The sequence below is a fragment of the Rhipicephalus microplus genome, chromosome 2, assembly GCF_043290135.1.
Source record: "Rhipicephalus microplus isolate Deutch F79 chromosome 2, USDA_Rmic, whole genome shotgun sequence".
NCBI lineage: Eukaryota > Metazoa > Arthropoda > Arachnida > Ixodida > Ixodidae > Rhipicephalus > Rhipicephalus microplus.
Genome location: NC_134701.1, coordinates 281,891,943 through 281,915,596, shown reverse-complemented (window position 1 = coordinate 281,915,596; position 23,654 = coordinate 281,891,943). Strand labels below are relative to the sequence as shown.

General features: G+C 46.2%; 1 protein-coding gene across 2 annotated transcripts in view; it reads right to left on the bottom strand.

Annotated features, from left to right (window-relative positions):
- Window positions 1-5,364: 5,364 nt before the first annotated feature.
- LOC119163272 (uncharacterized) overlaps window positions 5,365-23,654 on the bottom strand; it is a 59,015-nt gene continuing 40,725 nt past the window's right edge. For both annotated transcript variants that reach the window (XM_075882148.1, XM_075882147.1), the window contains 5 exons: window positions 16,131-16,275; window positions 14,560-14,808; window positions 8,760-8,966; window positions 8,094-8,408; window positions 5,365-7,426 (listed from right to left, as the gene is read on the bottom strand). In XM_075882148.1, coding sequence (XP_075738263.1) covers window positions 7,079-7,426; window positions 8,094-8,408; window positions 8,760-8,966; window positions 14,560-14,808; window positions 16,131-16,241 — 1,230 coding nt within the window. In that variant the 5' untranslated portion in view covers window positions 16,242-16,275 and the 3' untranslated portion in view covers window positions 5,365-7,078. The remainder of the gene's footprint in view (window positions 7,427-8,093; window positions 8,409-8,759; window positions 8,967-14,559; window positions 14,809-16,130; window positions 16,276-23,654) is intronic.

The following is a 23,654-nucleotide window of genomic DNA, read 5'->3' as shown; positions in this document are numbered from 1 at the left end:
TGCGGTTGCGGATAACGCTGCATGCCGAGGTTTACGTCACGGCGTTCGGTCAGCATGTCAAGTCGCCCTGCGGCAAGAGCCTCTGGTTTCCGAAAAAAAAAAAAAAAGCTAAATAACTTGCCATGAGCAGGAACCGAACCTGCGACCGTCGCAGGTTCCGTTCCTGCCCGTGGCAAGTTATCTTCTCACCCACTTTTCGTTCTTCGCATTTACATTACGATTCGGTCTAATAACTTTCCCTGTGCCTTCCTTGGTATAATTGTCTGTTAGATCTCATTAATATTGTGTCAAAACACGGAAAACCGAGCCCTTAAGTACACACTTCTTTCCCTTATTCATTACGAGGGTCTCGTAGTGGCAGACTTGGTGCCTTTAGGTTGTATACGGGGGACTATTGGTCAGCTGCCAGTTAGTAATAAGTTCACGTGCTACGTGACGCCAAACAGGTTCATAAAGAGTGTGCCACACTCGCCGCCATGGCTACTAGCGGCGCTGACTGACACTCCCACGTTTAAATTGACGTAGATACCCAATAAAGTGGCTGGGGGGATAGCTGTCGTGGTAGCTCAGTGGTAGAGCATTGAACTTGTGATTCGAAGATCGAGGGTTCGGTTCCTGCTCATGGCACGTTATCTCTTCACCCACTTTTCTTTCTTCACAATTACATTACAAGTGGGTGCAATAGCTTCCACTATACTTTCCTTGGCATTGTTGCCTGTTAAATCTCATACTATATATATATATATATATATATATATATATATATATATATATATATATATATATATATATATATATATATATATATATTTTTTTTTTGTTTACACACACACACACACACACACACACACACACACATATATATATATATATATATATATATATATATATATATATATATGTGTGTGTGTGTGTGTGTGTGTGTGTGTGTGTGTGTGTGTGTGTGTAAACAAAAAAAAAACGCCATGCACGCATGCCAATAATTTCAGCACGAAATTTGCAAGTCAAACTTTGGCCTTTACTTTCTGCTTTGTTAACGAACATATAATGGTGCTATACGTCGTTCGAGTTTACACAATACACTTCGTAAATCTAAACCAATTGATGATTTTCCACTTCAGTAATACCTGCGACTAGCAGCTGTCACGCGACCAGGTTTAAGCGGCTAATCTCATACGGCCACTTTGGTCTCAAAACTCGGTCGCTCACGGCTAGACCTTGTTTCTGTCGTCGTTTTGTTCTGGCGCTATAACTATCGTCATGCCATACCAACTAGCCCAAGCTGCCACACTTCCAAGATTTTTTTATCACACGACTGCTGTGGCGAACCTCTGAAACAATCGCATGCGCTGAAACAGGGCGTCAGCTTACTTTACGGAGTGATTGCAATGCAAGCCGTTGCCGAGCATACGTCAATTCTCTACACCGATGGCTATAAGTCGCACACGATCATGTGTATCAGTGGGGTTGACTGGCTTTTAGTTCACCAGTTCCATATTGTTGCGCAACCAGTTCTGGTCCTAGATGTGAATGAACCTTTTTGAAGGATTTTTTGTTGGCAGCCTTGATTCTGTCTTACGTTCATGCGTCTTAGGTGCAACACGAAAATATAATTTACCCAATACAACCATAGGCGGCGCTAGGGTTAAATTACCGGGGGGGGGGGGGGGGGGTGGAATCCACGATAAGCGAGTGCGAGTTCCTTTAGGAAGGGGAGGGGGCAGGAACGCTAGGAACTTAGAACTTAGCCGTTTCGTTATCACTATGTTCCCTCCAGGGGGGGGGGGGGTGGCAAGCGAAACTGTGAGGGGGACCTCCCGCGGCCCGCCCCCCTGTGCCCTCTTTTGGCGCAACCTCTAAATGTAGCTAATCTTGTAGCTTCTCTTTAGTGACGATAGTTATAGCGCGAGAACAAAACGACGACACAGAGACAAGAAGGACACGAAGGACATTCGTGTCCTTCGTGTCTCTGTGTCGTCGTTTTGCTCTCGCGCTATAACTATCGTCATGTCATACCAACTAGCCCAAGCTGCCACACTCCTCTTTGGTGTTGAACTTAAAAGAAAACGTCTCGGTGGAGTTCGGGAAGCCTGGCTGCGGAAATAGAAAAAGGAATGAGAGAGAGAACGGGTGAATAAAGATGTCTATGTATATACTACTGAACATTAGGAGAGAGCTAAAAAAAAATGCACAACAGAAATGTTGGATGAAAAAAAGACTAACGAAATAAAACATAAAATAGTGGTACATCAGTTTACATGACAGAGGCCAACTTGCGGGGACGTAGCCGGGACATTACTTCAAAGAGGGTCGACCCTTCTTCACGTATGTATAAACGTAGAAACTGATTATTTTAGGGGATGAGGGGGCCTTTCCACTCACCCGAAATTTGCGACTGCGCTATTGATGTGTTTGCTGCGAATCTCTCTCTCTCTTCCTTACTTTCATACGTTAACGCGAGGTACAGCGATACCTAAGCTAACAAACTGCGCATGTATTACTTAAAAACTAACTTCACAGAATAAGAAACGCAAAATATCGAAAGCGCATCGGTCACCCACATGCCGCCGAACCCACGTTTTTTGTTTGCCTCTACTGCCCTCTTGCGTCGAGACAATGTACCATCCACGGTGCGGCTGAGTGTCGCGTCTGTAGATGGCGGCACCAACATTGAACAAGTCATGTGGGGTAAGAACCCGCGATTTTCACCTGGCGATCTTGCAATCACTGCAATTCAAGTCACCTGTAACGCCGATTCATTTCGGTTGAAAAAAAAAAAAAGTCTCACAGAAACCAAAAGCACGAATGAAGAGCTTGACGTCACGTGGTCAGCGTTTCTCCAACACACTGAATGAGCGCTATGAAAAGCACCGCATGATTGAAACTTCATAAACATATTAAAGAAAAAAAAAGACTACCACATTGGTGACGCATGTAATGAGTCGCCATCAAATCACATGCTCCAAGGATATAGTCAAATTTTCTTTTATTTCGGACAAGGGTCTGATATCATTTTTTATATATAGTTGTGCGTGTGAGTACACTTTACACATATAAAACGTAAAGCTTACAGCTCGAGGGGAGGTTAAACATCTTTTCTGGCTGTGCGCCGATCACCTCTTTATTACTGCAGTCAACTGGGAATCTCGTTTTATTTTGCCTTTCTTTTTTCGTATATATATTCATTACTCTTAAGAAAAACAAAGTCAGCTGACCCAGCGAGTAAAGTGTGTCCGACCTTAGTACGTGTATGTATTTTTTTTATCAAAGTACTCTTAGTACAGCAGGCCAAAATCACCCAAGCTCATGCCGCTGACCCTTCGTCCAGCCACCTTTTCTTTCTATAATTTCTATAGGTTTATACTGATAACCTATATTTATATTATATTTTTACCTACCCGGCTTGGACCTGTGCAATGCTAGCAGTATTGACTAAAGAAGTTGTTGACGCAAAAAAAGAAAAAGATGGAGAGAGAGTCAAAATGTTGCGAGTGCCATCGCAGCTTTAACCCTGTCCCCCGACGAAAAAACTTCAAAAAGCAGTTATTGCATTGGCAGAAGAGATCGCAACATACAAGCGGCAAGCTCTGAACCCCTGAAAAAAATATTAACAAGTGCCCTCCTCCTCCAGGTAGCAGTCCTGAGCCTCTCGCAAGTGACGTCACTTCCTGACTGTCAACAGATTAAGTATGGTGATTCACGGAAATCTTGAGAATTCCGCATCTGGTTGTCCTACTTATTTGTTCAGAAAACTGTCGTGCCAACGTGACGGCGAGTGCGGTTTTGTACCAGCAAGTGCTCAAGGAGCTACTTCGCTGATGGAATGCGTATCCCGAGGCACAATAGCTTCTCTTCGATAAATACGTTCGTCGGCTTTTAACAGTATACTGTTTATAACAAAGTCTAGCCCTCCCATCATCAAGGCGACTTTGTTGTAGAAAGGGTGGACAACGGAATTTATGCGTACGTCTGAGGTGGGGTCTTGCGTATTTGTCACAAACGAGCGCTCAAGAAAGCGCGCGCCTCTGAATTCGGGCGACTGCGACGATACCAGGCGCCAGATTGTCGCGCCATGAGCCAGCGTAAAAGAAGAAAACAAGCATCAAAGTACTCCTCAGGTGCACTGCTTCTCCTTCTCAAAAGCGTCGCTGCGCCGACCAACCTCCTCGCACCTGTCGCCGAGCGATCTCTGGATAAATCTCGAAGGAAAGGGCCGCGTGGCGATGCAGAGTTGCGTCACGTACGAGGGAGTTCCTGCCCTTTCCACAGCTTTGACGGTGTGGCGCGCCGCGGAGACGACTAGACACGTCTAGAACCTAGGTTGATACAAAAGCAAGCAGCGGATGGTGGTGATGAGGAAATGAAAGAAGTTTTGAGCCAGCATGCGTAGAGCCAGAGATGGGAGTTTTTCCGCCGTCGGGCGAAGGCTTACGTCTTCAGTGATAAATCAGATGACATGAAGTCTTCTACCTGCGGGTGAAGGCTTGCATTACAAGCAGGAGAAGAGTGTGTGTTTAGCGCCAGCGGGTGAAAACGCGTTCTGCAGTTCCATGGAGCGCGTGAGTGGTCGACCTGTTACCGGCGAAGAAGTTTTCCTATTGGAGCGCGAACATTTCACGAGGCTAGGTTTCCTGGAAGAGAAACTTCGAGGGCGGCGGAACGAAAGCAGCACTGAAATTAGAGTGAGTGGTTTCTGGGAAAAAATCATTGAAACTTTGTTTCAAAAACTTTGGACTGAATAAGTTTGAATAAATTTTTTAGCCTTTAAGTGTCTTGATTAGTGCGCGAGATTGCATTGTAGCGCGTGTCGTTGTTTGTGTCCGTTGTTTTGATTACCGTATATCTTGCAGTGTTCTGTAGCCCATTCTGTGATTGGTGACGTATTGTATTGGATTATTACCGAGTGTGCATATGTGTGCGCTGTTTTCTGTCGTATTTGAGAATATCATTTTTGTTTGTTATCAAATCTCGGCTCCGACTCGTTCTTTGCACCACAGCTGGCATTCGATGGCGCGCGAAATAGGACCAAATATAAATTGCATGTGCATTCGTGGTGTAGTTCGGGGGACTGATAGGTGAGCCATTGGAATTAGCCCGCTGATTGCCTCCCAAATTCACGGGAGCAGTAACAGTATTGAAGAGATAAAAGCAATGCATGCTCTACGTACCTTTGTCTTTCATGCCGGTATACTTGGTTATTTTGATCATTACTGTTTTTTGTTTGTCGACAGTGTCACACAGCCCACTCACAAGTGACTTACAAGTCTTTGATAGAAGATGAAAAACAAAACACGCTCTTTAGTGATTTTATCACTGTAAGACCCCTAGTGAAGGTTTGTGACTTAAGAATAATTGAAACAGACAAACGTCAACATCGTCTATATTCTTGAACTGTTCGAAAACAAGATATAGTGCATCGTCACTGGTCAGTGCAAACTGGAGAGTCCACAGCACCGGGGCGATGTCATTAGTCCGTGTGACGCTAGCTGCACACCACCTGGTGCTGAAACCTCCCACGTGTAACAACCCAGGCGCCCTTGGAGTTTGACACGCATGCATGCAGTACATGTGCGTGGAGGGCAACAGAGGTGCTTGCTTGTGACACGTATGAAGCGGCCTCGGTCTAAAGGGCCCCGACACCACATACAGATTCAAATTTAGTCGTGGTGTTTCAGTTGTGCAAACGTCTTCAACAAACTCGTAGCCGCGATAATTTTTTTTGAATCGCTGCCGTAATAGCGGAGTTAGGTTGGATGATAGAAAAACGGGACTCGCCCGTTTCCTTTCTCGCTAAGCTCCGTTCATTGGCTGGTCTACCCTTCTGCGCTCCTCTTCGCAAAGCCGGATGGGAGCGCTTACCTATAGAAGCAGACAAACCGCTGTTTTTGTGGATAACGTGACGCAGACGCGAATGGTGAGGTCACGGTCAATGCTGGGGATTACCGAAAGCCCTGGAGAAGACAAGATACTGTTACCTGAAATTCTTAGTGCGCCAGTGGCTCATACCGTTTGACATTGTTCACCGAGACTACATTCTGAACGGGATGCGCATGTTTACTTGAAATGTAAAAAAGTTATAGAAGGTGTTTATGGGTCCAGGCTAAGAAGTCGGGAAGTTTTCACCGACACCAAATCGTCACACCGCGGCTCCTGAATCATATTGTTTCCTGTACAACATGCACGAACAGGTGCACTGGTACTGGCGAGGTGAATTTATACTACGCAACACAAAACCATATACAGTGTTATATGAGCGGTTGAGCAAAAACTTTTAACCACGGAGACACGTGAAATGTACCACTTTTCGAAGTATCGCGCTTGGTTCCGTTTCGATACCGCGAGCAGCCACAAACCACTTCGGTACTTTGACAAAGGGAAGCCAGAAAAGAAACAAAGGAAAAAAAAAGCAGAACAAGGCGAAGACAAAAGGCTGCAATAGCTGCTTTTCGTCATCCACCATTCACCACTATATAGTATGTCCTCACCTCACGATCAAGGAGGGTATCACCCTGACGAAGTGCTAAAAGAAGGTAATGATAATAATGATTGTTGGGGTTTAACGTGCCAAAACTACGCTATGATTACGAGAGACGGCGTAGAGGGAGGCTCCGGAAATGTTGACAACCTGCGAAATCTAAGCCCACGGGACTCAAACATTTTCGCCTCTACCGATAAAAAAAGATAACCAACAATATAGTTAAATTACTGTGTCATAACCTTCGAGTCTCTACACGCAGCATCACGTTAAGGCGTCACAAGTAAGGTTGCAAACATGCTCACTATTTTGTCCGATATTCTCTAAGATGCAACAAAAGCACTAAAACGGAATGCCAGCTCCCACGGCAAAGCTGAACGCTTATATGAAAAATCAACGAAAAGAAGATACCGAACCCGGAGCGCGAGTGTCGCGCAGTCAGTGCAGATATTTTACATTCTTGCACGAGCAGTTCCTTGAGGTGACTGACCACTTGCTCGCTATAGGCAGCACAGCTCCGACCAGCACCGTTGGTTGATTCGGCAGACTCCGACAGCTCACTTTGCGTGTGTATGCGGGGAAAAGAAATTACGTCGCAGGCTGTCAGAGATACCAATCCGGGAGGCACGAAGTTTCGAAGAAGAGGCGCTGCAACCAGGCTCCGCTAGCAAGCAGTAGCAGCGGTGCCAGTGCGGCGAGTATTCTGTGCGTTGCGGCGCCGCTGGTCTGCTGACGGCCCGAGAGCGGAGGAGCGTCGGGCCTCGTGTGAGGCACAAAGTGCTCGGGCAGGCAGCGCGGCAGCGTGTCCAGCGCCACCTGGGCCGCCGACGCGTTGAGCAAGTGAGCGGGCGACGAGCAGAACCCACGCCTGCGCAGGGACTCGGGAGCCCAGCGGAGTCGACAGTCGCAGGGAAGCCAGTTGCCCGAAAGCAGCACGTGACTCACGGACGCCTGCGAGGGGGGACAAAAGAGACGTCGAACAATGCGATCAGTGGTGTTGCGACTTGGAATGTAGGGAAAAATAGAGAGAGCCGCGTACGAAGAGCGTAGGTTGAAGATCGTAGCGATGACGTCGGTGCTCAAAATACCTCGAGCATCTTTATTCGCACGCAGAGTGCAGTATGCAGTAAGGTATAGAGAGGTCGGCGAGTTGTAAGCCACTCATACTCCGTCGTGTTTGCGCTGATTTTTGAAAGTACACAATATATAGCGTCACTGGCAAAAGTTGATAAATCTCACAGTGGCGTCCCCACCTACATTTCCTTCTCGCGCGTTTACTCACTCACCAAGCGTCATGTCGCGGTAACAGTGGTGTTTTCGGCATTGTGAAATTATACTTTACTAATACGCGAAAAATTGTTTTGCTCTTTAGTGTCCCATTAAGACATATCCCGTGCGGGTGCTAGAAAACTAGCATGCTCTTTCGCTGACGTCATTTCCGTCACGGACATGACGTAGGCAAGTCCTTGGGGGAGCCCGGCATGGAACACTTCCATGTTAAAGAATGTTTCGTGCAATTCAGACATTAAACCGCCGAATAGAATGCGTCGTTTTTTTTTTTTTTACTGGTCATGCACGTGAGACGATCGTTGAACGCACGAGACCGTCGACCACAAACCTGGTCGAGCGCGTCGAGGGCTCCGGGCAGCACGCTCCCGAGTCGGTTGCCGCCGATCCTGAGCTGGCCTACGGCTCGCATGCCGGCGAACGCGGCCGCGCGCACCGCCTCCACGGTGGAGCCCTCTAGCGTGACCCGGCGAACGTGGCTGAGGCCGGCGAAGGCGCCAGAGTCTATGAGGCCGATCTCGGCGTCCCGGATGAGCAGCTCGCCCGCGTTCTCAAGACCACGAAAGGCGAACTGAGGAAGACGCTTCAGGCGAGGGGCCTCGATGGACACCAGGCTCACGTTCCGGAGACCCGCGAAGGCGTCAGGCTGAGGACAGACGCGTCAGAGATTAGGAGGCTTGATGAAGTTCAAGAAGAAAACGAGAAGGGCGGTGATAAGCCCGCTGTCATGTTTACACCGCACAACAGTCCATGCTTAAAATTAGTCTGTGTATGCACTATAGGTTTGCTTCACATTACACCCTTCCTCTTTCTTTAAATCGTGCTGAGATAGTCGGGACACCCTGTGTACCGTCGCCGGCAGAGATTTTGTGCATTAACAAAGAACTTTCTTTATGGATTTACCCAATTGAGATATTGCTCCTGTTCGATTAAAGATGCATTCATTGCTTGGTTGAATTCTGAAGGGAATGTGGGTATTGTAGTACAGACATACTACCTCCATGGCGGCGAGACTCCGAGGCAGTCTAATGGAGCCGATCCGGCTGAGGTTGGCGAATGCCCGCGATCGCAGCAGTTCGAGAGGGTTGCCCTCGAGTGAGATGCTGCTCAGGTCGCTGCTTCCGGCGAAGGCGAACGGCTCGACGCGGGCGATGCGGTTGAAGCCGAGCTGAAGCATTCGCACCCGGCTCAGGCCGGACAGAGACTGCGCCACATGAATGTCGACGGCGAGAGTCAGGCCTCGTGCACAGTTTTATCGATTATTGAAGCACTGACACGCGTTGAAGACTTGGCTAAAAAAGACAGTTTTCGGTGTTTTGTAATGCATCACTAAAGCTCTTCTGAAGCCAGAAGACGTGTAAAACATATTTTAGTTTTAAATATTTTAGTCACCCAGCATCTGCAAGTCAGCACCGCTTCATTGTACATTATCATGACTACTTAACGAAATTCGCTACGCTTGCGAACTCTGCGTCCTGCTTGCCATCTGAATCGCAGAAATCGCGTTTGGAGATAATGGATGACAATTCACACATCGTTGTTTACGTGCACCACGTGCGTCTGACATCAGATGACAGAGCTGCTACAAGTACTTCGCGAGTTCCTGTCTCCTCGTGACGTCACACTACGTTTATACGTCAACACGAGATCACCCACTCGCTACCGAAACCGAGAGCGGTTTTTCAAAAATAGCAGAATGCAAATTAATTAACCAGAAGTAGCTTTCAGAAATAGCGGAATAAAAAAGAAATTACAGCATATCCACTGAGTGCATGATGATGAGTGGGGCGAAGCGTCCGTCCGTCCATGCGTCTGTCCGTGCGTCCGTCCATGCGTCCACCAGTCCGTCCGACCGTGCACCCGTCCATGCGTCCGTTCGTCTGTGGTCCATGCATACGTCCGTCCGTGCATCTGCCTGTCGATCTGTCCATCCGTCCGTCCGTTCATCTAGTGAACACTACAAGTACCACCATCTAGCATCTTTTTATCATATATTCAGCATATAGAAGTACCGCCATCCAGCGGACTTTCCAAGGACTAAACGAGAGGTGGCACTCACGCACTTTCTTAAGGCCTGTGCTTCGTGTCTACTTCCCACCTTTCACCGCCTCTAGTTCATGGTTATACACTAGTTCACTATATTCGTCATGGCACTGTGGCCCGACCCTCGCTATACCTTGCTAAAACCAAAGAGGTTACGCCCGGCGAGTTTAACGTGGCAACTCTTTCTGGTCAGATAGTGCTGAAAATGCGTCCTCCTGTACTAGTTTTTTTTTTAGTAAGCAGTAAAGTCAAGGCAAATGCTATTGCACATTAAGTCACCAATAATCGTCTCTGTATGTTATTTCATCAGAAACAACAATCTTTTTATTTATGATTAACGTGCACCTGTTTCCTCCTCAATTGAAAAGCGTGCTGCCTGCTGCTTGCTCCTCCTCCTAATCCTACTCCTCCCCCTACTACGACTACTACTACTACTACTACTACTACTACTACTACTACTACTACTACTACTACTACTACTACTACTACTACTACTACTATACATCGCGGACGCACGACCCACGGCATAGGGAGCTTCGGTCCCCCAAAAAATTCAATGCGTCCCGAAGCACCACGATACTCTCTTTAGGATTCCCGGCTCATATTCTTCTTTATAGCCATAATACAATTTTAAGGTTTGCGTAAGTGGACTTTGAGGACAAGAGTGAATGATTCCACATCCCGTGTGGTCAGACGCCAGTCTGTACAGCCTCACATGACGGTTCGATGAACTAAATGCTCCAATCAATCGATCAATCGATCGATCAATCAATCAATCAATCAAAATTTGCGTGCTTTGGAAGACATGGCATAGATGTAGCGAAACTGTCATGCCGTAGAGAAAACATTCAGCCTAATATGCTATCGAGGGAACAACTTGGCACATTTAACACACCTCGGAGGCACAAATAACATGCATGAGGCTTCATTACGAACCAGTGCACGTCATGTGTATGAGTGTAACTTGTTATCACGCAGAAAACAATAAAACCCCACCAAGTAACATGCTTTCGCATATGACGACTGGAAAGCGAGAGCTTTCTATATGTCATGCACGTGGAGTTTGGCGAGGCAAAGACAAAAAGAAAAATGCGCTTTTATGCCACTTTGGAATACTGATGGAATACTGATGGAATAATTCAAATATTATTAGCACGCGTGCTTCTCTGCGTGTCTGACAAGGACTATGGTGCACCGCTGGACATCATGCAACGTTGGTACTGGAAGCCACTCTGTCAGTGAAACATTGGGAGCGCTCAACCACGACAAAACAGACGCATCCTTTCACTATCCTTCACTTGAAATTTTGCTTTAACTTGCTCTAGCGCTGAAAATACAACAGTCGGCAAAACTTACACAATAAAAACAATAAAATAAACAGGAATTAAAGGTTAGAAGTGTGTTCGCCGTGGTGACTGCGCTTAGTCACGTGTGACGCATGCGGTCACGTGTCAGTGGAGGCGCGCTATCGACATCGGAAAGACCGTTTACTGCTCATGCTGTGCACTGCTGGGTCGACCTGGTGGCGATGCACTAGAGGCAAACGTTTTGCGAGTGGCGGCCTACACTGCAAAGTTTGGTTTCGTTGGGTTTCAGCACGTGAAGCCCCTCAAAGACCGAAAAAGCTGCGTGCCGACCAGACTTTTCAAAAAAAAAAAAAAAGAAAGAGAGAAAGGTAAAGAAAAAGTAGGGGAGGAGATCTTCAGTTGCTATTCTGCGCTTGAGAAGGGGAAAGGAGGTTAACCGTTACAGCACGCCACGCAATGCTGCTGTACAGGCCACAGAAAAGGGATACTTGCTATACGGGTCACCGATGTTCTCTCGCAACACTACACTGAATGCATGTCAATTAATTGTATATATCGACATTACCTGTACATAGCCCCATGTATATGCGTCTTCTTTATCGAAACTAATATAGAAAAAAAGTGAGCTATAAAGATTCCGGCGGTACATTTACCGCAAAAGAAATAATCACGAAAGAATGGGTTCGAATAATATATTATTTTTTTTTGGTAATTATTGCAGCAATATATATGTGCAGGTTATAGACACTGCAGTAACACACAGAGAGAAGTCGAGGACAGGCAGTTGATGAAAAATACGTTCTGGTCTGGGAATCAAACCCGGTGCCAAAGCGTTCCCGAGCCGCTCGTTCTACTGTATACGTGAACGAGCCAGGATGCTAGAAATTTATCAGCGAAAGAGATAATCGGTCGACATCTCGAAGCACACTGAATACATCACATCATTTATGCGGAAGTCCACAAGGTTCATTAAGGAGAACACAATTCGTTCGCGGCACGACGCCAGGGTACGAAAACTATACCGATACATACGAAGCGATCCATGTGGATCCTTTGAAGTTTCGTGTTACAAAGGGTTGATGACAATTTTAACTCTAGAGTATTCGAATTCACAACGAACGAATAGACTTTTTTAGGGGCAAAGCTCCTAAAGGTGTGGGTCTGTCACTCCCTTGTATGTACGTACGTAACTGCCTATTGTTCCATCTTTGCCAACTGCCCACTACTTCGTCCTTGCAAACATCTCACTACGCACTCCACCGACCATAAAGCAAATACCGTTGAGAAGTAGCCAATCTGAAATGCAAGATGGTCGTGTACTTGTATCCAGGTGCGCGTTAAAGAACCATGCATTTTCCCACTTTGTCCATCCCTTGTTCGTACGCGACCGCGTATAGTTCCATCTTTCCCAACTGCCCACTACTTCGTCCTTGCAAACATCCCACTACGACCCATCACCGACCCATCACTTCATCGACAATAAAGCCGTTATATTGAAGGGGGAACGAAAGCGCTAGCACTTACCAATAATGTAATTTATTGTGTAAATATATACATTGTTTGTCATGTCTTTGGCGATGTAGTGGACGATATTCGCGGATGCTTCACGGTTTGGCGATGAAACCCTCAAGCGCTTCGCCCCGCTCATCATCATTGACTCCGTGGATATGCTTTTTTTTTTTACCGCAGGTAACCCGTTTAAATAGCTTTACTACAGTGTCCAATCACTATGACGTGAAGCCACCTATCCGAAGAAAATTCGCTATGACGCGAAGTCGCACGCCTGTGTGAACGGGTTACGTGTACATGTCGCCTGATTAAGATTATTTCAGTTTAAAAGCATGTCTTGCCGGTTTAGTACTGCAACCAAAACCTTGCTACTATTCAGATCCTGCAACTATGTGAATTTGCATCCACTTCGCTTCGAACCACAACAGAGATGCAGTACTCACACAAGCCAGGTTCAAAGTATATATATAGAAATGCTGATACGTTGATTGGGTCAGCATAAAACTGTTCGTTTTTTTTTTCATAATATGTGGTATATAGTATTCGAACTAGCCGATTCCAAATTATTCAAGCAACTCACTAGTTTTCTTCGCATTCTCAGTGAACCTGTATAGTAATATTTATTCTTGGGGTTTTACGTCGTAAAACTACGATACGAGTATTGAAGACACCGTAGTAGAGGACTCCAAATATTTTCACCACTTGAGGTTCTTTATGTGTACTCCACTAAATCAAAGGAAACAGGCCTATAGCATTTCGCCTCTACCTAAATGCGGTCGCCGCGTCTAAGATTAGGCGCATGAACCTCTGGTCAGCACTTCAACCACTATCGTGGCGGGTACTGCGAACTTCCAATTTACCATTAGCTCATCGATTGATTGATATCTGGGGTTTAACATCCCAAAACCACCATATGATTATGAGAGACGCCGTAGTGGAGGGCTCCGGAAATTTAGACTATCTGGGGTTCTTTAACGTGCACCCAAATCTGAGCACACGGGCCTACAACATTTCCGTCTCCATCGGAAATGCAGCCGCCGAAGCCGGGATTCGATCCCGTGACCTGCGGGTCAGCAGCCGAGTACCTTAGCCACTAGAACACCGTGGCGGGGCTACCATTAGCCCATCCAGCGCCTCCTCTGTGTTAAAAAAAAGAATATATAGAGGAGGCGTTGGCCCACCCCTACAATTTATCCTTTCATTTTTTAGAACGTCATTGTATCGGTAAAATAAAAAAATTGACCCCGTATCTGCATGTAATCTGCCAATGTCGTCGAAAGACGATAGTATTGCGTGTGGAGAGAGTGAACAAAACATTTATTTAATGATCTGCGCAAGAAATTCGGTGAAGGGTATTCCGGAGCCGCAGCGTTAGAGTGCCTCGAGCGTGCAGCGGAGGCTCACGAGTGCATCAAGTCATGTCACACGTGAGCCATGAGCGCCATCTGGCAGTTTCTTTTGGAAAACAAAGCGCATGGCTGGGCGCGCCCGTCTCAGATGTGACAAGGTGTAAAACGCGAGGCGACGGGTAGGTGCCACCACCATCTCGTCTTAGCAAAGCGTTGAAAACACTTCCCGTTCCGTGCAAGCGTTGCATGGTAAGAACAGCGTGATAAGCGCTACGGTCTTTAAGATTACTTATGCATGCGTTTTATAGTAAGAGATGCATATGCAGAACATATGCGTGTTGTTATGGTGCTCCAGACATGCGAAATAATTGCCTTTTAATTGACAAATGCACAAGCATGAACGCTCAACCTTGAGCAACATTGGTGGTCGCTACGGATGGGGTCGGCCGTTTCAAGTAACCGATGCGGGTAATAGTGGACAAACACACAAATGTAGAGACGGACAGACAAAACAAAATTTTTGCGTCGAAGGTCCACAAGAAAGACTATAGATTTAAAAAAAAAAAAAACGTTTGGTGTGGGTGTGTACCTGTTGCGAGAGCACAGTGAGCGGGTTGTTCTGCAGGCTGAGCTCGTCGAGTCCGCTGAGCCCCCGGAAAGTGAACGGCGCCAGCGCCTGGATGCGGTTGTTGTCCAGAATGAGCTTGCGCAGCCGCACCAGGCCGAGGAAGCTGTCCGTCGCGAGGCGCTCGAGCTGGTTGCTGGTCAGCAGCAGCGCCACGGCCGCGCGGGGCACGGGCGAAGGCAGCTCCCGGTAGCCGGCCTCTTGGCACAGCACCTGGGCAATCACCGCGCTGAACGGTTGTTCACATCCCGTGCCGTTTACGTGCGAACAGAAAGACGATTCGAGCTGACAGGCCTGAAATACGGCTCTAGATTAAGAGAACATTGTAATAATGTGAAAAACGGCCAGGGAAGTTGGTTGGCCATACATTGTAAATCCTGCGGCTGCGCGCCGATATTCAATGCATGCACTGTTATCAAGAGAATGTTTGACAAGCTTACTAGAGAGATTATTGAGGCTGAGGCTATCGCTTCACTGGGGTCTAAGTGCGTCAGCACTCCCTCTCTTACGCTCAGTGATAAAGAATTGTATTTTCTAAGAAATTAATTTTTGTGCGCTTCATTCATGTCATGTGATGTTATTTTTCTTGGTGATATAGGCGAGTGTGCGGTGGCAATAAACATTATGTTGGAAGTTAGCGCCTGTGCCGTGTGTTCTCGTCTTGTGTCCCCGTTTCTTTGCGCTATTTTCTGTCGTCACAATGCACCAACAAGCCCAAATTTCGACAGTGTTGGACGGCTCTAGGGCTCGCATCGTATGACGTGCTATACGGTTTGGTTGGGACATATGAAGCGCTGGGATTGCATCAGGTCGATTCCTCTTCGTGGTGCTTTGTCACTGCTATCGTTAAGCCTTTCGTTTCAGTAGATGTAAGCAGACAGGATAGAAACTTCCCTGCGATATTCAATAACGATTTGTGAGACGATTGCCATCATCATAACCGCCATCATTGTTAGCCTACTAAAATATGAAGCCCTCTCTCAATCATTTAGAATAATGGCAACACACTCAACACAATGACAACATGTCTTCGTCCTACTCTCCTTAAGGCTGTGTCTTGAGCTAAAATACTGAAATAGAAATTGGTTGTCCTTTATGCTTGCAAATATCATAATTTCATTACTCCATCTCACTTCCCGCCATCCTCGGCTGCATATCCTATCCCTTGGTACCCGTACCGTAAGTTAAACCTACCACCATAGAGTTAATGGACTTATCTGTGCTATAGATCGCGTAGCCTTGTAAGCTCCATTCTTGCTCTATTTACGATCAACTACAACAATGGCAACACTTAGCCAGTGCTAGGATGCTTTATCTTTGTTCCATCCCGATTGATTTTGTGGTTACGTGTGGTGATGGCTGGAATCGCGCTATTCCGCAGTTTTCAGACAGGGCGACTTCTGCGAGTAAACTGCAGTTAAAGGTTCGGCGCTTTTCGTTTGTGTTGGGTTCGCAGTCTTCATTCCTCACACTGCCTTTGCAGCGAATGCTCACAACTGACTGCGCGTCGTGTTCTACGAACACTTAGAGCATACCTGAAGTTCGAGGCAGTTGCAGCGCTGGGGACAAGCTACAGCTGACCACAGGCGAGAGACAACAAACAGCAACAGCGACGTCCATGACTTCACCCGACAGCGCCTCAGCATGACGGTAAAACCGCCGAGGCTCGAACGGGCAGCTCTGCATTAACAAAGTGTGTGGATATTGTCCGCAAACCATGGAAGCCTTTTTTGGTCGAATGTAAAAGTGTTCATACAATAACCAAGAAATCAGTAAGTCAGCCGAGCATATTAGACTTCAAGGACAGTTCTAGAAACGTGATTGAGCATGCTGGAAACACCAGCAAGAGAAAGCTAGAATATTGGTGGCGGAAAACTATATAAGACGGGAAGAAGAAACTGAGAAGAAGAAACACCAAATTAACATATTGTTAGGACAATATAGACAATATATACATTACTGGGAAGATTTTGAATACACTAGTGGGTACCCAGATTCAAAGGGACTGCTCCTAACACACAACCATTCACCCAGCAGCAGACCAGGCTTTTTATATGATCTACGTGTGCACACACAGCACCCACCTCCCCCCAAAAAGACAAGTTTGTACGCTGTTCAAATTTATTTTTCTCCTCCAGTACACAACACTTCAAGCTATTAAATATATCTTCTGAATTCATGTGGAAGAGCTCTTTTATCGCCTGGTCAGCGACTGCTGCTTGCCGTTCCTAGTCTACCAGGGATCGATGATCTTCCAGGTTTCAGGCTGACCAGCGAAATGTACAAGCATTATTCATATTTTTTGCCTCTTTCTGGTTTTTTTTGTGGCTTCGGCTTGGCTGTCGGAGACTGAATCAAGCGGTCACTTTATCAACATGTGACCGAACAAGAAGGAAACAGAAAAAAGTAATCACGCAATACATAACAACCTTCATATCAGGACTCTCTGACAACTATCTCAGAATCAAGTTCCTCGGCAGTTACCATGTAAAAAAAAAACGGATTTAAATTTTTGATGTTAATAAAGACCTGCACGGACTTGTTTCAAATTATCTAGAACAAGCGGTGGACTTCGATGTGATGGAGCCGACAATCATAACGGACGAGAAGCGTGGGGCTTTATACGGAAATGCGCATCTTCGCTCATACACACACAAAAAAAACGAAGAACCTACATCCAGCATCCAGAGTACGTAGTCACGCCAGCTAAGCAACCATCACCGAGAAAAGGAAAAGGAAGGACCGGATCCACTCGGCAAGAACATCAGTTCGTATGAAAACCAAACATCGCCACCGAGGGCGATGGTGATGGCCGGAACGAGGACGTATCAAAGCACTTTAGACAACAAGAAAATAAAAAAAAAGGCGAGTAGGAAACGGTCGATGGCCCGAGAGTTTGTTGTACAGTCGTGCCCCGAGCCACCGCGCGGATGAGGCTACTACAGAAGACCGGCATATGTGCTTGGATGGCTGGCAACGGGCGCACGCCTCAAGACGCGATCGGCATGTGAACTGCCTGCTGGCACAACACCGCCGCCGCGAGGGGGCGACCACGCGAAGGCCTCCAGTGCGCCAGGTTTCGACGCTGGACCGTCCATAAGGGCCTCTCTCCATGCCGCGGCAGTCGTCGTGCACGTCCACACAATGCGGCGCGTTCGCAGCGGTTCACCACGCAGCCAACCACCGCATTGCTTCTTTGCCCAGTTTGTTCGAACGAGCGAACGTGATTCAGGCGCTCTCGCCACATACAGCGCTCGATCCAGAGGCACACGCCGCTAAGCCTGCAATGAAACCTCTGCTCACTCTACGGATAGGCCGATGGCACACATGTATACGTTTGTATACGTTTATGCTTCACCCTCCATACGGCAGTGTGCTGCGCCGGAACTTTCCTACCTTTTCTGGAAGGAGTGAAAGAATAACATGAAATCTTTTAGAATCAAAAGCTAAAAAAAAGGCGTCAATGAGAGAAAGAGAAACCACATCAAATTGATATTGTAGTTACAGCATTAACCTCCGATACAGGCACGTGAATACCGTGGGTGACGGCATTACCAGCTTCCTTCATGCGATAGCCGAAATCATGTTGCGATATATACGCTTTCAAATTTTCTTTTTAAAGACAATAGTCTTGCTTGTTATACTTCGACAAAGAACTTCTAGACTGTCTGTCTCTATCTGTCTATGTGCCTGTATTTCGGTTATCTGCCTGTCCATCGATTCGGCTATCAGAGCGAAAGTTTAACCCTTTGCTGAACAACCACCCATCTTTATTTCCTTTCTGCATTCATACTAGTGAACACTGGCAATCAAAAAAAAAAAAAAAAACTAATGGTACCCATATTTGGATGCTACATCAATACGTCAGCGTTATGTGTTAATTTATTTCTGAAATGCGTTGATACGTAATTCTAAAGACTGCAGAGCTTAATACGCGGTGCTGGAAACGCGACGCTATGAACAAAAAAGCGGGCGTTTTCTACGTTTCACTAAAACAACACGGTTCTACCACGTATACCAGTGGCTTTGCATTCTAGAAAAACTTCGTTTCTTCAAATTACCAATAGATGGCGTTCATATCTCACACGGCGTTCATATCTCACACGGCTCACCAATTTTCTCGCGCGGAAAGTCAAACAAACGTTTTATTTTTTTTTCTCTCCAGACAAAAGACTATCGTCTTTCGACGACCTTTGCCAGGGAAGTACGCAGATACGCCGCCAATCATTTTTTTTTTCAGACTCCAGTATGCATTCTTGGGCTTGCTATAGTTTACGCCGTTTGATGGCAGAGCTTGTTTTCATGTATAGAAAACTGGCCCACTTGATGTTGATTGAGTGACAGAAAATCACTCGCGCACATTAGGTCGTGATGGTGCTCCAATCAAACGCAATATTCAGGGCGGATTACCAAAGTACCGTACGTTAGATAAAGCGGTTGGAAGAGATATGTAGGGGGCGTTGTTCAGCTTTCTCCCTAGTGAATTTGGAGATCAACTCTATTACAGATATCCGTCGAGACAATCTCAATATATGCATAGCGAGCTGCCCAGATTTTTCTGCGAGTGAAATTTACATACGCAACTTTCTGCAACGCCGCACAGAACGTTTTACAGAGGTGGGACAGAGATACACGGCACGATCGGCTAGCGGTGTCAAATTTGAGAGAGGCAATAGCGACCCCCCCCCCTCTCTTCCTCAAGCTTGTTTGTCCTCGAATTTACGGTTAGGGGGAGAGGGAAGACAGGGGCTTTCAACAGCACCGACAACCGGTAGTGCTTAGATATGAAAATGCATTCTGTCAACGGGAACCTTGCTTGAACGAAGTTTCAAAATTTAGTAACAATGATGAACGCGTTACGCATGCTTCCTTCGATGCAGCTGGCTCATGTTCCAAACTCTCCCAATTCCCCCAACACGGGAATGAGAAAGCTCCACTGCTGCGATCGGCCCTGCATCCTGTTGTGCTAACCAACCACGCCACCCATAACGTCCGAGTTGGGAACCCGTGCCCGGCCGTTCTCAAGCCTGAAAAAAGAAGCCCAATTCACTCGATTTCGCATGCTGCAGGTTTCCGCTGACGTCACTGAAATATAAGGGCAGACAAAAAACTGCGCACGTCTTTCCTTAAACGAACGCTCGCTTTGTAAAGGTATCACGCGCCTCATATTTCTTGCAAGGAGCTCAATGCTCGATAAAACTTGAAATTAGGGAAATGAAGAAGGCACCCCCCCCCCTCCCCATTGCTGCTTGCTTGTTAAAGAGCAAGGCTAGTGGTCGCCTTCTTAGACACCGGAACCATTATTTATATTCAGCGGTGTGTATCGCATTAATTTTAGTTCCGAAATTCAATATACGCTCTTTCATAGTCTGCGCTCGTTTGTATCAGTATTATTGTTGTTCTGACAATATACGAGGTATGTCAGATATTTCTTGATATATAAAGAAATTATGTCTCTGCGGCAACCTTGTCATCTTACGGTACGCTCTTTCGGCGGCACAAGTCTATCATGCTCTCTAAAAGACTATAGGTGTTATCCTGGAAGCGTAATGCTTCTATTTTGTCCCAGGCCGGTGGTATTTTTAATTCGGGAAAATTGAGCCTTAATACAGATGTCATCGTGTATTTATGCTAAGTGACGGAGTTTGTGAAAGCATATATTCTTCCCCTTATTATACTCTTTGAAGTTGTAAAGCGTATGTCATATATCTAACGCAGTTTCTTTGCGACCATGACACTTGTGTACAGTGAAAACAAGGTACACTCTCTCACGTCGTCTGTTGATACGCACGGTACATAGCTTTCTGAACCCTTCTACGTTATGTAACTAGATTCTTACAAAAGCAATACGCAAACAGCCGCCACCCATTTCGATTACAGCCAATGGGAGCAACAATTAAATGAAACTAGAATAAAAAAAACCGAAGCGATTGCGTAACTTCCAGCAGCGGCCTGCCTTTGGTCGTCGAATTTCGGGAAGACATTGGGAAGTAAACAGCTCCTGGAATACAACAACACCGGTTCTCGGCCGCCATATAAGAACGCTTGAGCTTGGCCTTCAAGAGTAGAAGGCAATAGCGTAATCAAGCACCGTGAGCATGCAGCGCCATCTCAATTGCTGATCTGGATTCTGTTCCTGGTAGATGCGTCAACCACGCTGCAACAAAACGAATGTTTGTGCGCGCAATATTGGTCGTTTCAAACGATCCTAGAATGCCTATACTGCAAGTAAAGTTGCGTAGTTCACGCAACGCCATCCTTATGCCTTTTGAGAATCGTCGAAGTGCCCAAGTTGCGCCTCCGTTAGGCGACACGCGAACCTACGGAGCTGCTCACTTTGATGATGCTGTTGCCACTGGGGATTATTAAATATCTTAGAGCACTTTGTAACAAACGGGTCTCCAAAACAGCGAATCGTCACGAAGTTCTCGTGTTACGATGCCTGGCACGACTTTAAGCTTCTGCCAATCAATATTACATGCGTTAGGGAGATTCCTTACGCCACGTGGCGTTGATATGGTGTTCTTTTCCGAAGAAGTTTCAAGCAGTGGTGCGGTTCAGTGGTAGAATACCCGCTTGCTACGAAGATGGTTCAATTCTCACTCCAACCGAAAATTATACTTTATTTGCATCTTTCTCAATACTTCGCTCAAGCACAACGCCGATTTTTTCACTCGGAACCAACGACGTCGACACCGGAATTCCTGTGAAAGGAGCTCTTTAACGCTAACGTGTTAAAAAGCATTAGGCGAGCGCCAAAAGAACACAGTAGCGTGCATGGTATCCCCTATAACCACCACTTTCTTTCTCCTTTTACATTGTTTTCTTATATTTCTGTTGTTGACGGCACCACGTTACATACTTAGGAACAGCTATAGCTTATTTGCAACTTTTTTTTCTTGCTCTCATTTTATAACAAACAAGCATCAAGCTGGTGCGTGTCACATTTTGTGGGATGCCGCGACGTGGTCACTCGAGTTCATAAGCCAGTGCATCGTATATCGTGCATAGGAGTAATGAATTGCATAGACGAGACTAAAGGAAATAAAACATAATTAAACCAACCACGCATCCCTGCAGACGCACGTTGACGTGTAAGAGGGGGACCCCACGCGTTCTTTCGACAGTATGCAGATCTTCCTCCCTCGTAGCACGCACGGGCAATATGCCGGCTAGCCAACGTTGCTACGGACTTCCTCTTTTTACGACTCACGCTTCATGTACCAGACCATATGCCCGTTTGGCTGTTGATGTCCCCTCGTGAGTATAGCCTTCCATTATCTTCTTTCTGCGGGTCCACGGACACGCCACTAGCTTCGCATTCCTGGTCGTGGGATGGCCACCTGTCTCCTCTCGGGAAAACTCGTTATGCGCGCCGACGGAACGCGCCCTCTTTCTCTCCAAACGTTTAGCGCTGCCGCTCATGATCCTCCCAGCATAAGCGACGTTTTCGTATGAAAACGCAGCTTACGTATGTATTGTCACGTGCTACGAAAAGGTCTTCAACTTGGAATAACTGAGCCGGCAGGGCGACGCACCGAAAACTGGCAAGATGGCTGCTTCAAAAAATCAACAACAACCAGAGCGCGCGCTGCCCCAGAACATCGTCTTCCATTCTAGCCGGCAGCCATGGCTTGCGCTCGCCGTAACTAGCGGCCAAGTGGCAATATCTTATTTTATTGTTTTTTTTGCAACCCGTTAACGCAACTGAGAATAGACTTGTTGGAAGCGCGTTCGTTCGATGACTCTACGAAAAAAAAAAAAAACATTCACACAGCGAGTCTGAGTAGAACACCGTCCAGAATGAATGCGAGCGAACAGCAGAACACCTTCTTGCTACGTAATTCGATTTTCATTCCAATCGAATATTTTTTTACTATTTATTCATTTTATTTGCATCACGCGCTCGAGTTTTTCACTTCCAAGCACTATTTTTTTTTGCTCGCAAACAACGATGCCAACGTCACCACCGAAGCCGGAATTCCTGCGAAACAAGCGCAACTAAATCATTGTCATAAGCACGTCTTTACACGTCTAAACTTCTTTCAAACTTTCCCTCATAGGTCACTTTGATATGCGGAAGCGTAGTGAAGCTAACAGACAATGAAGTGGAGGAAGGCATATGGGACATTATTACTAGTGCTAAGCTGTAGTCTAGCAGTTATGACACAAAAGGGAACGAATCTAAGAAGACGAAAAGACAACGTGCTGTCCGCAGAGACCGAAATAACAACCTCCTTTTTTTTTGGTAACACGAGTACCGTAAACAAATACAATTAACACATACAATACTAATTTTGACGGAGTTCTACGATTGTTATTGTACACCTGTGGATTATTTACGTTCTTCTACGCACAGAAGCAGTGTCAATCGAATAACGACCACGTTAGTGCCTGCTGTACTCGTGCATCTACAATTGCCCACCGTTTTACTATTTTGATAGATTTTGACTGCTGCCAGATTATAACTATTATCAAGTGATTCCTGGTTGCTAGACTAGCCCCTAGTATACACCCTTTTGTTGCTACAAATTTTATAGCAAGACAGTCCCTAGTAGTCAGGTATAAATACTGCATGGACTTGGCACGTGAATTCAGATTCGATGACCGAAAACAGTGCTCTACGCTGTCACGCCAGCTTTTTTTCTGGGCCCAAGTCACTTTGACAAATTGTCCGATTTTTTAGTCGAGCGCTGTGATAGTGTTTGTGCTTATTCATCGTCAATCGAATGTGATAGTATGACCAAATGACTACTTGTAATTCACTTGTGATTCAGCTACTTGTAATTCACTCGTCAAGTAGTGCTTGCTCCCTTATTTTTCTATTTACATTTATTAGTAGTCCTGTTACTCAGTAGTGCTGTTATTCTTCTTTGCCTGTCACCCCTATAGCGCCCCACGAGGCAGCCCTTATTTATAGCAACGTTCCCTGCTGCACGTTCACAGTACTTTTCCGCACAATAAGTCTTCTTGCAGAAAAGCACGCTTTACAGGTGCATGTCAAGCGCACGCGGTGCAAGTTGTTGGGAACTCGGCCTAGCTCTAAAAGCGGTGCTGTG